The sequence below is a fragment of the Macaca mulatta genome, chromosome 6, assembly GCF_049350105.2.
Source record: "Macaca mulatta isolate MMU2019108-1 chromosome 6, T2T-MMU8v2.0, whole genome shotgun sequence".
NCBI lineage: Eukaryota > Metazoa > Chordata > Mammalia > Primates > Cercopithecidae > Macaca > Macaca mulatta.
In genome coordinates, this window is record NC_133411.1 from 159,937,226 (window position 1) to 159,950,790 (window position 13,565).

General features: G+C 49.0%; 1 protein-coding gene across 27 annotated transcripts in view; it reads right to left on the reverse strand.

Moving 5' to 3' along the window:
- TNIP1 (TNFAIP3 interacting protein 1) overlaps positions 1-13,565 on the reverse strand; it is a 58,050-nt gene that overhangs the window by 4,302 nt on the left and 40,183 nt on the right. For all 27 annotated transcript variants that reach the window (XR_013394958.1, XR_013394960.1, XR_013394959.1 and 24 more), the window contains 7 exons: positions 11,458-11,547; positions 8,499-8,564; positions 8,140-8,271; positions 4,691-4,819; positions 2,342-2,473; positions 1,123-1,248; positions 547-612 (listed from right to left, as the gene is read on the reverse strand). Coding sequence is in view for 22 of the 27 variants with exons in the window: in XM_077937353.1 (XP_077793479.1) it covers positions 547-612; positions 1,123-1,248; positions 2,342-2,473; positions 4,691-4,819; positions 8,140-8,271; positions 8,499-8,564; positions 11,458-11,547 (741 nt within the window). In the remaining 5 variants the exon portion in view is untranslated. The remainder of the gene's footprint in view (positions 1-546; positions 613-1,122; positions 1,249-2,341; positions 2,474-4,690; positions 4,820-8,139; positions 8,272-8,498; positions 8,565-11,457; positions 11,548-13,565) is intronic.

Sequence of the window (13,565 nt, forward strand, 5' to 3'; positions counted from 1 at the left end):
GGCATGGAAGGCTGGGCACATGAGCATGGGGGGCTGGGCACATGGGCACAGAAGGCTCATACACGGGCATGGAAGGCTGGTAAATGGACACAGAAGGCTGGGCACATGGGCACGGAAGGCTGGTACATGCAAATGGAAGGCTTGTACATGGACACGGAAGGCTGGGCATGGGCACAAAAGGCTGGTACATGGCACGGAGAGCTGGTACATGGGCACAGAAAGTTAGATACATGGGCATGGAAGGCTCACACTTGGGCACAGAAGGTGGGTACATGGACACGGAAGGCTCATACAAAGCCAAAGAAGGCTAGTCACATGGGCACAGAAGGGTGCCACCTGGACACAGAATGTCAACATTGATGACAGCTAACGCATCGTAAGCACTGTCTCTGTACCAATACCGCTCTAAGGCTCTTCCTGTATTACTCATCAGTTAGTTAGTAGAGAATGTCCCCACACCTGAGCACACACTGTGCGTCCATCAGGCTAGTTCCCTGAGGAAGGTGAGATGATGTCAGTGCTGCCACCTCCCTCAGGCCTCCTCACCTTTGCTTTCCTCTTCTGCTGTCTGTTTGCTTCTCTTGCCTTCTCCTCATCTTTGAATGCTTTTAGCTGAGAGAAGGGAGAGAGAAAAGACTGTCAGCAAGGTGGTTTCTGGCCAGGCCCAGATCCAGGGCCTAACCAGTGGAGAGCACTGCCCGGCTGACGCTTCCCGCCAGGCCACCATGCATGGGCCAGGCCTGGGAAAGGGCCCTGAGGGCCGAGCGCAGCCCAGGCTGTTGCTGCAGGCCACCTGCTCGTCACAGTGGTCTGTGCGCAGGTCAAGAGGGTTCACGTGAACCTCGCTGCTTCTGTGCTAACATCTTTTAGTTCCATTCTGGGAGAGTAAAGCCCTAGAACTGACTGTGGAAAGTCAGAGGTACAGGTATCTTAGAGTAAACCTCGTCATTGTACAAGGCAAGAGTCAGAGAGGGGAAGGGCCTTGCCGAGGTCAAATATGATTGCAGAGCTGGAGAGAAGCAGTGAGTGTCCCGACATCCAGCCTCACCAGGGCCCTCCAATCCATACCCCTCTCCCAATGAGGACAGGCCAGTCGCCCTTCCTGGGTCCAGTCACTCTCACCTGGGCATTCGACAGGGTGACCTGGGCCTGCAGCTTCTCCACTTGCTTCTTCAGCTCTTCCTTCTCCTCATTCATGCGCTCACGATCACTGCGCTCTCTCTGGAAGTCCTCCTCGAAGATCTTCACCTGGTGTGGAGGGAGGATGAAGAGAGGGAGTGGGATGGCCTGAGTGGGGATTTCTCCTCAGGCCCAGACTCCCATGCGTCCTACTGGGGTCACAGATGGCAGAGCTGGGGGTCGCCATGGAGAGTGGGACAGGTGCGCCTCCAGCCCCCACCTTAACTTCAAACAGAGTAGTTCTGTGTCCCTCTATTTTACATTCTGGGCCCCAAGGTAGGACTTTATTTGAACAAAGGATATACGGCTTTAAAAGCAAGGTTGAAAGCCATCAACCAGTACAATCCTTTCACTCTGCTGAGAACCACAGGGGCAGTGACCACAGAACCAGAGTTTGGTGGAGACCGGAGTTTGGGTCTGCTGGCTCTGAGGGTAGAGACCCTACAAACTCTGCTCGGGCTCCGGGGTGCCCCGGCAGAGGTAGGTTGGGTGGGGCCTGCCTCTGTCTCTTAGCCTGTAGTTTCACATGCTTAGTGCAGATCAGCTGAGACACTGGCTAGGTTCAAGGCGGTTTAGGAGGATCAAAAGCATAGGATTAAATAGCAGGGAGACAATGGGAGAGCCACAACCTTTTCATTTCCTTTCACCCCAATCCTTCTGTGTCCCTCAGGGCTAGTAAGTCTTTAATACCATTCTAGTACCTGCCAATCTCCTTTAAAAAAAGGGGAAAAGAACTCTAGTTCAGAGTCTTCATCTGGCAAGAGTATCTGGCTAGAGTTTAATAACATTGTTTTTATTGTGTTTATCGCTTACAGTTACTTTCTACTTGTGACAAATAATAAATGTGTTTTTCCATTTACAGTAGTGATATACAGCTCCCTTTTAAATTCATTTATTTAGAATGTATTTTTTAAATACTAGGTAAATGATAGCATGTGTGGGGCGCAGAGATGGCTAAATCATAAAGGTGGTAGAGGAATGACTTAAGCTAGGGCTATGGTGCTGGAAAGGATAAACGTAGAGCCAGACGGGGGCCCTGGCCAATGACCAGAAAGTGGATTACTAATTACAAGTTCCACGCGATTCCAAGCCGTCTGGGCCCTCAGGAAAGCTCCAGCTCCCACTGAGCACCTCCCACCTGATTTCCTCCCGGAAGCCTCACCTGCTGTTTCAGCAACTCATTCTGCGTGACCAGCTCCTGTTTCCTTAGGAGGGCCCCTGCTCCTTCTGGGCTACCAAATGCTGTTGGTGGAGAGGATGGTGGGGTTTGGATGCTCAGTGCTTCCTCCAGGGCCTGGAATCAGGGAAAGAAAAGACAGGACCATCAGCAGGAACCCCTGGAAATCAGGGCCCTTTGGAGGGGTCATCCTCAGGGACCTCCTTCCTAATAATAATGATACTAATAATAGCCACCACCATTAATGGCACTGTGCAGAAGATCCAATGAAATATGTGTAGAATGCTAAACAATAGGGTAGCACTGGATCTTCTGCACGGTGCCATGAAGAAAAAAAGTTTATGATCATCATCCTCATTTTACAGATGTGAAAACCGAGGCTCAGAGACCTGAAGGGACTTGTCCAAGGTCACACAGTTAGTAAGCGGCAGAGCACAGACTCAAGCTCAGCACATGCTCTTACCCAGCAGGCTAAACTGGTTGTCATGTAGAAGGGGAAATCTCCCCTTCCCTGAACAGGTGTGGCTCAATTCTTAGCATCCAGACCTAGAAGGAAGATTAAGTCCTCCGGGGGAAGCTTGAGTCTCCCCAACAGCTGGCCTGCCCTGAGATTCTTCAGCTTCAGCAACCCATTCCCATCCAAACCACCCCTTCCATCCCCAACACTTCCGTATGTAGAGAAGACTGGATTTAATTTCTACTTAGTTAATATTTTCCCTTTCTAACCCTGAAAGTGGGCTGAAATATCACCAGATAACATTTTGAAAATAAAAAAAAGTACTCTTAATCTATCAGGTTCACAAAATACTTTTCTTTATATAAACAGTGTGCTCACATCTCCTTAAAGGTTTCAGTTAACCGTGTTTCCCCTTTAACTCTGTTAACATGTTACTCAGAACTCTGGAACACGTCTCAAGACTGGTCACCCTGGACTTCAGCCCCAGGACAGCAGGGCTGCCCCTCGCATGCCTTAGCATCACCCATGGGCCTCCCTGGACCATGGGGAGATAGAGACCTGGCCCAACTTGGACTCAGGCTTCCACTTGGTCTCCTCAGCTCCCCTAGACATGCAAAGAAACTGCAGGACCGAGATTAAATTCAGGATGCTTCGAGGGGAAGTTATGGCTCCACTTTATCTTCCTACTCCACCCCACTTTTTAGATGAAAAGACTGAGGTCCAGGGACAGGGAGATGCCTGAGGTCATGAGCAAAGAAGGCCACATGCCCTGCATTACTCATCCACATGGTGTCTGTCCCCAGCTCTGCCAAGAAAACCTCCAAGGTCATCTTTATGATCAGCAGCACGGACAATTCTCTGCCTCTATTTAGAGCCCCAAGTCCCCCAGCTCAGGACAGATGGCTTTTCTTTCTCTGGAAACAGGTCAAGGGCCCCAGACTTGGCATAATCAGTGTTTACAAAACACCAAAACCAAAAAGAAAGGGTGTCCCCAGCAGGCCTAGGAATGCTCAACTCATGCCAGAGTCCACTGTGACCAGGGTCAGGAGGCAGAGGGAAAGAAAAACAACTAGCACGAAAGGAAAAGCTGAGCCATGAACTTAACTCCTCCAGGCCCTCAGAGAACGTTTCCTTTCAAAGCTCCCTCCTGTCAGCTTGCATCTTTGAAACCCTGCTGGAAGGTAGGCAGAGCCAGAGCCATTCCCACCAGGGCTCAGATGGCAAAACAACTGGAGAGGCTGGAGAGGCTAAGGGGACTAGACCACTCCGCTTGGCTCAGACCACACGGTTTCTGGTTTCCCCAGCCTCCACCCTGGGGGCCCCGTCTCCCTGGATCCCACTGCACAAGGGCGGGCCCCTCAGCCCGTGCTCCTCCACTCCCTTCAGTGTTTGCTGAACACGTGCTCAATGGCAGGAGCTGTGCAAGGCACCCAGGGTGTACACCTTGGTGAAGGTGTGCACCTCCCACCGCCAGATGGGAAGACAGAATTAAATAAGTGATGACGAGCCATGAGACGGAGTGTCAGAGAAGTTGCTGGGACCTCAGGAGCACAGACCAGGGCAACCTGAATGAGGTTCAGGGAAGGCTTTGCTGAGCAAGTGAAGGTAAAGCAAACCCTGACAAGCAGGGTGGGCAGGTGAGGCATAAGAGGAAGAGTGTACCTCCAGAGGGATGGGTGACACAAGCTCATCCAAGGGCTGAGTCACTCTGAGTGTGGGAGGCAATGGCAGAGCAGGCGGGAAACAGGATGCCAGTTCACTGACTGGGGGTTACCCTTCCTGAGCTGAATGGTTGGGGGTGCCAGTGATGGGGTAGGCATTGCAGCTGGATTCAAGGGACCCCTGCCCAGCCAAGGGACCCGGGCCAAGACACCCACCTTGTTGAGCCGCTGGATCTCCTTTTCCTGGTACTCACGCTGCCGGGTGAGCGGGCTCAGCTGATCCTGCAGGTACTTGACCTTTTGGCGCAGCTCCTTGGCCTCTGCTGTCAGCTGCTCCTTGTCGGTCTGCAGGGAACACAGGATTGGTAAGCTGGCTAGGGATGGCCTCTCCAGGAGGCCTCGGACTCCGTCCTGCCTGGCCCAGCTCCTACCTTCTCCCCTGGCCATCACTCCACAATGCTCACATGCAAGGCACCTGGGGTCGGTGCAGTAATGTCCATCTGGTCCTGCCCTCAATTATTGTGTGTCAATTTAAAATAATAATTTAAAAAAAGAAAAAGCAGCAGCTCAGTTGAGTAGAAGACCCTGGATTCTGACACCAGTTCATTCACTAAGCAGTTGAGACCCCCGGCACTGCCACAGCCCTCTCTTGTCTAAACTTAGCTACCTGTCACAGGTACGGGGTTCCTAACGTGAGTCACACAGAGGCCTCAGGAGGGCTGTGAGCCCCAAAACTGAAAGCAGAATTTTGTCTGTGTGTAATCTGCTAGAAAGAAAAGCCATAGTTCCGACCATATTCACATGGGGGTCTTCCGTGATCCACAGAAAGTGATAAACTACTGATAATCCCTAACAGACACTTCAGCTCGTATAGCCTTGGAGCCTAGAGGGGAGATGACACGCCCAGAGAGCACTGTGGCGTAAGGCAGAGCGTGCTCCTCCAGAAAGAAACGAAGTACTGAGGGGCTAAAAGAAAGATCACCACAGCTGAGGGAAGGCTTCCAGGAGGCGGTTCCATACCCTCTATGGAACCAGCAGGGCTTCGCCACAGACAGCCAAGACTGGGATGGCCTTTAGACAGCATCAAGTCCCAGCCCTGTAATACGATGGAAAACAAATGTCCAGAGAGGGGAAGTGACAAACCCAAGGCCACATAGTGAGCTGGGGCTAGAGCCCAGGTTTCCTATTCCCTTGTACTCTCCCCTTCCATGTCAAAGGAGGTGTTTAAACGAGGGGATGGCAGCACAGTGCAGTGGAAAGACAAGGCACATCCCAAAATAAACTATACATTCCTATGTGTACATATATGCGAGAAAGGTCTGGAAACGGATGCACCAAAACGGTAACAGTGGTTCCCTCTGGGGAGGGCCTGGGATCGTGGCAGGGGGAGGTAGTCCAGGGAAACTTTCACTTTGTAGTGTGTGGACATTTCCTAACTGTGTATTCACAGCATGTGATTAGGAGACCAGTCGCAGGGGTTAGTTTTCACCCAGCCCTGTGTGACCTTTAGTCAGTATGGACTGCGGAGGGCAGCCTTGGTCAGAACTCCGTGGGAATCGTTCTGGACTCCCCATCAAGAGGCTCCCAGACGGGCATGGCCTTTACCAAAATGCGTACTTATCTACAGGGCCACACCTTGTCACGAAATGCCCTACCTTCCTTGCAGCTGATAGGGAAGAGCCCTCAGATTCCAGGGATTTCTCTCACCTATCACTGTTAACAAGGCAGAGAGGCCAAAGATCCAGGATGTCTCGCTGTGAGTCACCAGATGTGACTGTGCACTCGTGAGGAAAGACAGAAGTGTTCTCCCTACCACACCTCCAAGGTGAGGGGGTGTCACAGACGCAGGCTGACTGCTCAAATAAGGCCCCTGGTGTCCCATGCTGATGGGAGGAACTCTGAAAGGCAATCCATGTTGAAAACGTCCATTTTGAAGCTAGGCAAAAGACCATGTCCAGTTCCCATGAAGGGGGAAACATGGTGACATAAATAAAATCTCCCGAGAGTCTGGCAGTCAAGTGGCCTTTCCTCTTTAAGCTGCTCCAAGGTCCTGATGGGCCTCGGCTGGTCTCAGTCATACATATGACTGGGCAGATACTGCTACTTAGGGGACCTGTTGTTTCCCCCCTAAGAAAGAATCTGGTCCCACTTATGCCCACTCTCAGATCTCTGTAACTTCTTCCTCATCGTACTTTTTTTCTGAGACAGGGTCTCATTCTGTTGCCCAGGCTAGAGTGCAGTGACGCAATCTCAGTTCACCGCAACCTCCACCTTCCGGGTTCAAGCGATTCTCGTGCCTCAGTCTCCCGAGTAGCTGGGACTACAGACATGCGCCACCACACCCGGTTCATTTTTGTATTTTTATTAGAGATGGGGTTTCACCATGTTGGCCAGGCTGGTCTCGAGCTCCTGACCTCAAGTGATCTGCCCACCTTGGCCTCCCAAAATGCTGGGATTACAGGCATGAGCCACCATGCCCGGCCATACATTTTTCTTTTAAAGAAACAGGGTTTCACTCTGTTGTCCAGTCTGGAGTGCAGCGGCACGATCGCAGCTCACTGCAGCTTCCAACTCCTGGGCTCAAGCAATCCTCCTACCTTAGCCTGAGTAGCGAGGTCTACAGCTGCACGCTACCACACCCAGCTAATTTTTAATTTTTGTAGAGACAAGGTGTGGCTGTGTCACCGAGGTTGGTCTCAAACTCCTGGCCTCAAGCAATCCTCCCACCTCGACATCCCAAAGTGCCAGGATCACAGGTACAAGCCACCCAACCTGGTCTTCTTTGCAATACTTAACACACTTTTACTTGATTTGCTTCTGTAATTAGTTGTCTGGCACCTCTTTCCCAGCCAGGGCAGGGTTGAGCTGTTCCTGTGGACTCTATGCCCAAGCATAATGCCTGAGACAGGCTCTGAGGACAAATGCCTGCATGAATGGATAAGTGAAGCTCTGTCTCATGTTGTAGCCCATCCCTGGCATATCACCATCACTACGCTGAACACTTAGCAGCATCCCACCCCACCAAGTGCCACAGAGCAGGCCTGCTTGGATCTTTTTTTTTTTTTTTTTTTTTTTTTGAGAAAGAATTTCACTGTTGTTGCCTAGGCTGGAGTGCGATGGTGCAATCTTGACTCACTGCAACCTCCGCCTCCCAGGTTCAAGCGATTCTCCTGCCTCAGCTACCTGAGTAGCTGGGATTGCAGGTGCCTGCCGCCACACCCAGCTAAGTTTTGTTTTTTTAGTAGAGACGGGGTTTCATCGTGTTGGCCACACTGATCTTGAACTCCTGACCTCAGGTAATCCATCTGCCTAGGCCTCCCCAAGTGCTGGGATTACAGGTGTGAGTCATCGTGCCTGGCCGCCTGCTTGGATCTTTTATACAGTGTGCTTCCCTGTACAGTTCCCCAGTCCCTACGATTTTAATGGAACAAAAAGTTCTGAATAAAAACAAGAAAATGTGCAAAGCTGCAGTTAATGCAACCTTCTCAATTTTCAGATGGGAAACTGCAGTGCAGGGAAGGAACGTGCCTGTGTTTTTGGTCACAGAGCTCTTTGGCACTAGACCCCCAGGTCTCCTGACTCCTGCTCCCGGCTTGTTTGCTCCAGTGAACTCTCTGCTAATGTGGAGGGGAGCTGACTCTGCAGGGACCAACAGTCACACTTGCCTCCTCCATTTCAATCTTGGACTTGGCCAGGAGAAGCTTGCGGTCAAAGTCACGCTGCTTCTGCTCCCGCTCGGCCTCCAGGTCAGTCACCTGCTTCTGCAAATCAGCCAGCTTCTGACGCAGCTCAGTGATCTGGGTTCAGAGGCAGAGAGAAGGAGTGTATAAGGCAAGGATGTAGAGCACTTCCAGGATGTGGGCAGGGCCTGGCTGCCCCTGGGCCCTCCAACACTGCCCCCACCTTCTCCTCTGGGCCATACTGGGGCTCAGCGTGGCCACTCCCCAAGGTTCAAAGCTGCTAAAGAGGCAGTGAGATGAAGACCAGGCATGCCCTGTGGGCGTGGCCAGGAACCCCACATTACCTTCTGCTCATACTGCTGCTTCATGGACCGGAAATGCTGGTCCCACTGCTTGTTCACTTCCAGCAGCTGTGGGGAGAGACTGGAGTTAGCAGGAGATGAGCAGAGAAGGAATAAGGAGAGCCAACTCCTGCCCCATGTACACCAGCGTCCCAAGGTGCGCTCAGTGTGTGTGAATAGTGGCTACGTCTCCAGCCCTCACCTCTCAAAAACTCAATGTTACTCAAAGTCATTTACCTTTATCCACTGCTGCATTTTACCTTGCCAGGAAAGCAAGATTAACACTAAGACATGGAAACCACATCATTCTGGTGAATAGTTGTGGAACACACACACACCTCTTTGGAGGGCAGTCTGGGGTGATGTATTGAAATTTCACATTTTCATCAACTTTAACCCAATAATTCCACTCTGAATAATTTAACCAATAGAAACACTTACACAAGTGTGCAAAAATATATACACAAGGCTAATCATCTCAGCAATATCTCTATTACAAAAAAATCCAGAGGCCAGTCTAACCACAGAAGATAGGTTAAGTAAATGATAGTTTAAACAGACAATATGCAGCTGTTAAGAAAATAAGAAAACAGGCGGCCAGGTGCAGTGGCTCATGCCTATAATTCCAGCACTCTGGGAGGCCAAGGTGGGCCAATTGCTTGAGTTCAGGAGTTCAAGACCAGCCTGGAGAATATGGCAAAACCCCATCTCTACAAAAAACACAAAAATTAGCCAGGCATGGTGGCACGCATCTACAGTCCCAACTATTCGGGAGGCTGAGATGGGAGGATCACCTAAACTTAGGAGGCGGAGGTGGCAGTAAGCTGAGATCATGCCACTGCACTCCAGCCTGGGCAACCAAAGTGAGACCCTGTTTTAAAAAAAGAAAACAGAAAATAAGGCATCTACCACACTTCCTCAGTTAGAAGATGACACTAATTATCCACCATACTCTTGATATAACAATGCCTCAGGGAAGAAAAACAAATCTACATCATCAACTAAATAAAACAAAAGGAGTATTGGCCCTGACCCTTAAGATGCGTCATAAGGATCCACACCAATTTCAAAAACACTGCATATGATAAAAAATTACTAAGAATTGAAGGAATATAGTATATGTTATAGATATGAATAGACACTCTCAAAGGCAGTTAATTTTTTTTTGGAGGCAGGTCCAGGCTGGAGTGCAGGGGTGTGATCATGGCTCACTGCAGCCTCCTGAGCTCAAGTGATCCTCCCACCTCAGCCCCCCGAGTAGCTGAGACTACAGGTGTGTACTACCACACCCAGCTAATTTATTTTTTTGTAGAGACAGGGTCTTGGTATGTTGCCCAGGCTGGTCTCAAACTTCTGGATGCAAGTAATCTTCCTGCATCAGCCTCCCAAAGTGCTGGGATTACAGGTGTGAGCCACCAGGCCTGACCCAGTTAATTTTATAAAAAAGAAAAGAAAAAATAATCTGTAAAGCAGTGTGTGTATATACATATACATATACACACATGTATATGTGTAATTTTATTCTACTTTGAAAAAAACTGAGGGATATGCAACAAACTGTAATCAGTTGTGGTCTTCTCTAGGAGGTGGTGTTCTTGATCTTTTTGTAATGAGCATTATATCACTTTTGAAATCAGAAAAAAAAAACGCTTATAACAATACAAAAAGAAATCTAAAACTAACATGCACATCAAGAAGCTTTCAAATGTGCGGGAGGACGAGGACAGGCAGGCTCGGGGTTCTAGAGAAGCACCTAGGCAGTGTGGAAAGGGGCTAGATGGAACACACAGAACAAGTGTCTACCAAAAAGGAGCTGCACTTCGACCTCGAGTCTGGAAAGACTGGACTAGACTAGGGGTGTGAGGAGGAGGAGGAGGAGGAACACATGTGGGATCCACGGGAAAAGGCGGAATGGACTGCAGCACAGGGACTCTGCGGTGTGGCTTCTCTCTTGGCAGCAGAAGGAAACTAAGAGCCTCTTACGAACCGGCTCCTGCACCTTAGTGGTACTGGGGGACATTTAAACTACCTAAAGACCTGGCCATCGCCCTAATGGAGTTTAGGAATCCACTCAGTATTCTGTGGCAGGCTTCAGCTGCTGGCTGGTCTTTTTCATTCTTGCCTATGAAAATTCTTGAAATGGGAGTCTCAAAATACCTGCAAAGTAGCTACACCAATAGAGGTAGGTAGCTTTTTTTTTTTTTTTTTCCGAGACAGGGTCTTGTTCTGTTTCCCAGGCTGGCATGCGATGGCATGGTCTCAGCTCATTGCAACCTTGGCCTCCCGGGTTCAAGTAATTCTCCCTGCCTCAGCCTGGGTAGCTGGGATTAATAGGCATGTGCCACCACGCCCACTAATTTTTTGTATTTTTAGTAGGGACAGGGTTTTGCCATGTTGGCCAGGCTGCTCCCAAACCCTTGACCTCAGGTGATCCGCCTGCCTCAGCCTCCCAAAGTGCTGGGATTGCAGGCATGAGCCACCACACCCAGCCGAGGTAGCTTTTAACATTAAAAATTTTGACAGTAAATTTATGGAGCCTCCAGACTAGTGGGAAGAGGCCTTAATTCCCTCCTTCCATGATGGGCCCTCCCTAAACCACCTCTCGAGGGTCCCTCCACTCCTCATCAGTGATGCTAAAACTTGCCTAACTTATCACAACCTCTTTCTACCATCCAAGGTCTACCATGGGAGCCTGCCTAAACTCTACCCCCAACAATGTTAGGCCATGCCCCACATGCCGCCTCCTCAGAGTGACTGCTGTAGGCAAACGGACTGATCAAGAGAGGGCAGTCCAGGGCAAGGAGGCAGACCTCATCCATGGGCAGGTGGGTCAGTGGTCACCATGCCAACTCCTCATGGTGACCTGGGACCTGCCAGAGCCAGGAGGCCAGGGCAAGCCTTTGTGCTGCTGGTCCTGGGAGGGAAGAGGGATCCTCCCACTACGGCCACCCCGGCCACCTACCTCACTGCGCTGCTGCTCCAGCATCTTCACCTTCTTCTCAGCTGCGCCCAAGGCCGCCACCTCTGGGACCTTACCTGCCGTCACACTAGCCTGGGGAGAAGCACAGAGGGGCCTTCACCAAAATCTCAATACAAATTATCTCACCCACTCAGTGCTCCTCTAAGGCCCCTCACCCCTGTGGCCCCAGTTCTCTGTCTCCTATCTCCCTACTCCTCCCACCCACCAGGACAGCACTAACCGTCCCAGTCATGACTACGTCCCCTTCTAGAAGTCTACAAGGTGATGATTCCCCCTCCCTGACTCAGGGTGGCTGCCAGGCCCTCTCCCCTTCCCTTCTGCCCTCCCCATAGCCACTCTCCCTGCTTAGGTACAACCTCTAAGGTACTACCAGCCACTCTCCTCACCCCCTACACACATTGGCCAAAAAACTCTGTGGCCTGGAAGGTAAGACATTTGAGATATAGATATAGACAGATATAGCTATATTCATTCTATAAAACATATGTTTTATAAAACTTTCATAAAAGTTAAAGTTACATAAAATGTTTATTTAAAAACACTTTTAGAAAGATGCAGAAATAAAGATCTGTGTAGTACACATAGATGTTTCCCAGCTCTGTCCTCTGTAAGGGGCTAAAGCAGAGACATCCAGCAGCACTGAGTACACCTAGTGCTCAGTTGGTTTCTAAATATCATTTTCTTTTTATTAAAAAGAAAAAAGAAATAGGGCTGCTTTGAGGGGCTGGAGCAGATAAAATATAAGGTGGAGCAGATAAAATATAAGGTGGAGCAGATAAAATATAAGGTGAGTTTGGTACATCTTACAGTGCCAGAAAGTAAGGAAGTGCTCACATGAATAATACTAATAACAATAATAATAAAAGGGCACAGGAGACAACCTGAAAAAAACTTCTATGGCCAAAACGGGAACACTTTGAACAGCAAAATACATCACAATAGTATTAGATTGTAAGTCACAGTATGAAATAAATATTCTTGAGTTCATACTGATAGAACAAAATAGCTGAATACATAAATAAATGGGGAGAAGGGACAGCTCTTCCTTACAAAAGAATTCCGATTAATAATAGGAAGAATGAGTAAAGTACAAAATCACCATTCCATTACTACAGGAATAACTGTTGCAGGTGGAGATCCACCAATGGACACTAAAATCAGTGAGTGAAAGTTTAAGGAAAAATAGAGTACTTGCATAGTCTCAAAAGTTGCTTCTCAAAAATAAACATTTATTAATTACAAAGGGAAAATTGGTCACTTGTTTGCAGAGAAACTTGAAAGGCAGCACTTGAGCAAGTGATGAAGGTTAACAGTAGTAAAACATTGACGTCATGTACCCCTGGTCTGCTGGATTGAGAAATGTTCTGCACACTCTGATGTAAATAGAACGCGACCTCCGTGAAATTCTTGCCAAAACACATAACCTCAATCTCATCATGAGATCCAATCACTTGTGAGGCATCAATCTTGACAGCAAATAAGCCCAAACTGAAGAACATTCTACAGAGTAACTTGCCAGTACAACTCAAAAGTGTCAAGGTCATGAAAAGCAAGGAACAACTAGGAACTGTCACAGACTAGAGGAAACGAGAGAGATGAGATAACTGAATGCAATATGAGATCCCAGACTCCAAGCCGGCACGCGACAGGACGTGAGTGCAAATCTGGTGAAATCTGAATAAAGTCTGTAGTTTACTAAGTAGTACATGCCGTTAATTCCTAGTTTTGATCATTCAACCAGGGTTCTATAAGATGTTGCCATTAGGGGAAGTAGAGGAAGGGGATAGGGGAACTCTCTGGACTATTTTTGCAACTCTTCTGTAAGTCTAGTTATATCAAAATAAAAAGGTTTAAAGGTTAAAAAAAATAGCAAGTGCTGGAGTGAAACAGCAGACAAGGCCAGTAGTCCAAAGGGTGTGTGTCGACTCTATCTCCAAGTCCCTCTGTGATGGACACCAAGACCCTCGTCTTCTCTGGGCTTCATACAATGAGAAGCTCAAACAGAAGAAGTTTCTGACATTGTCCTGGACTTCTGACATTGTCCGCCATCATCCTGGAATCAGACTCTCTCTATTCTCAGCGTTCTCTTT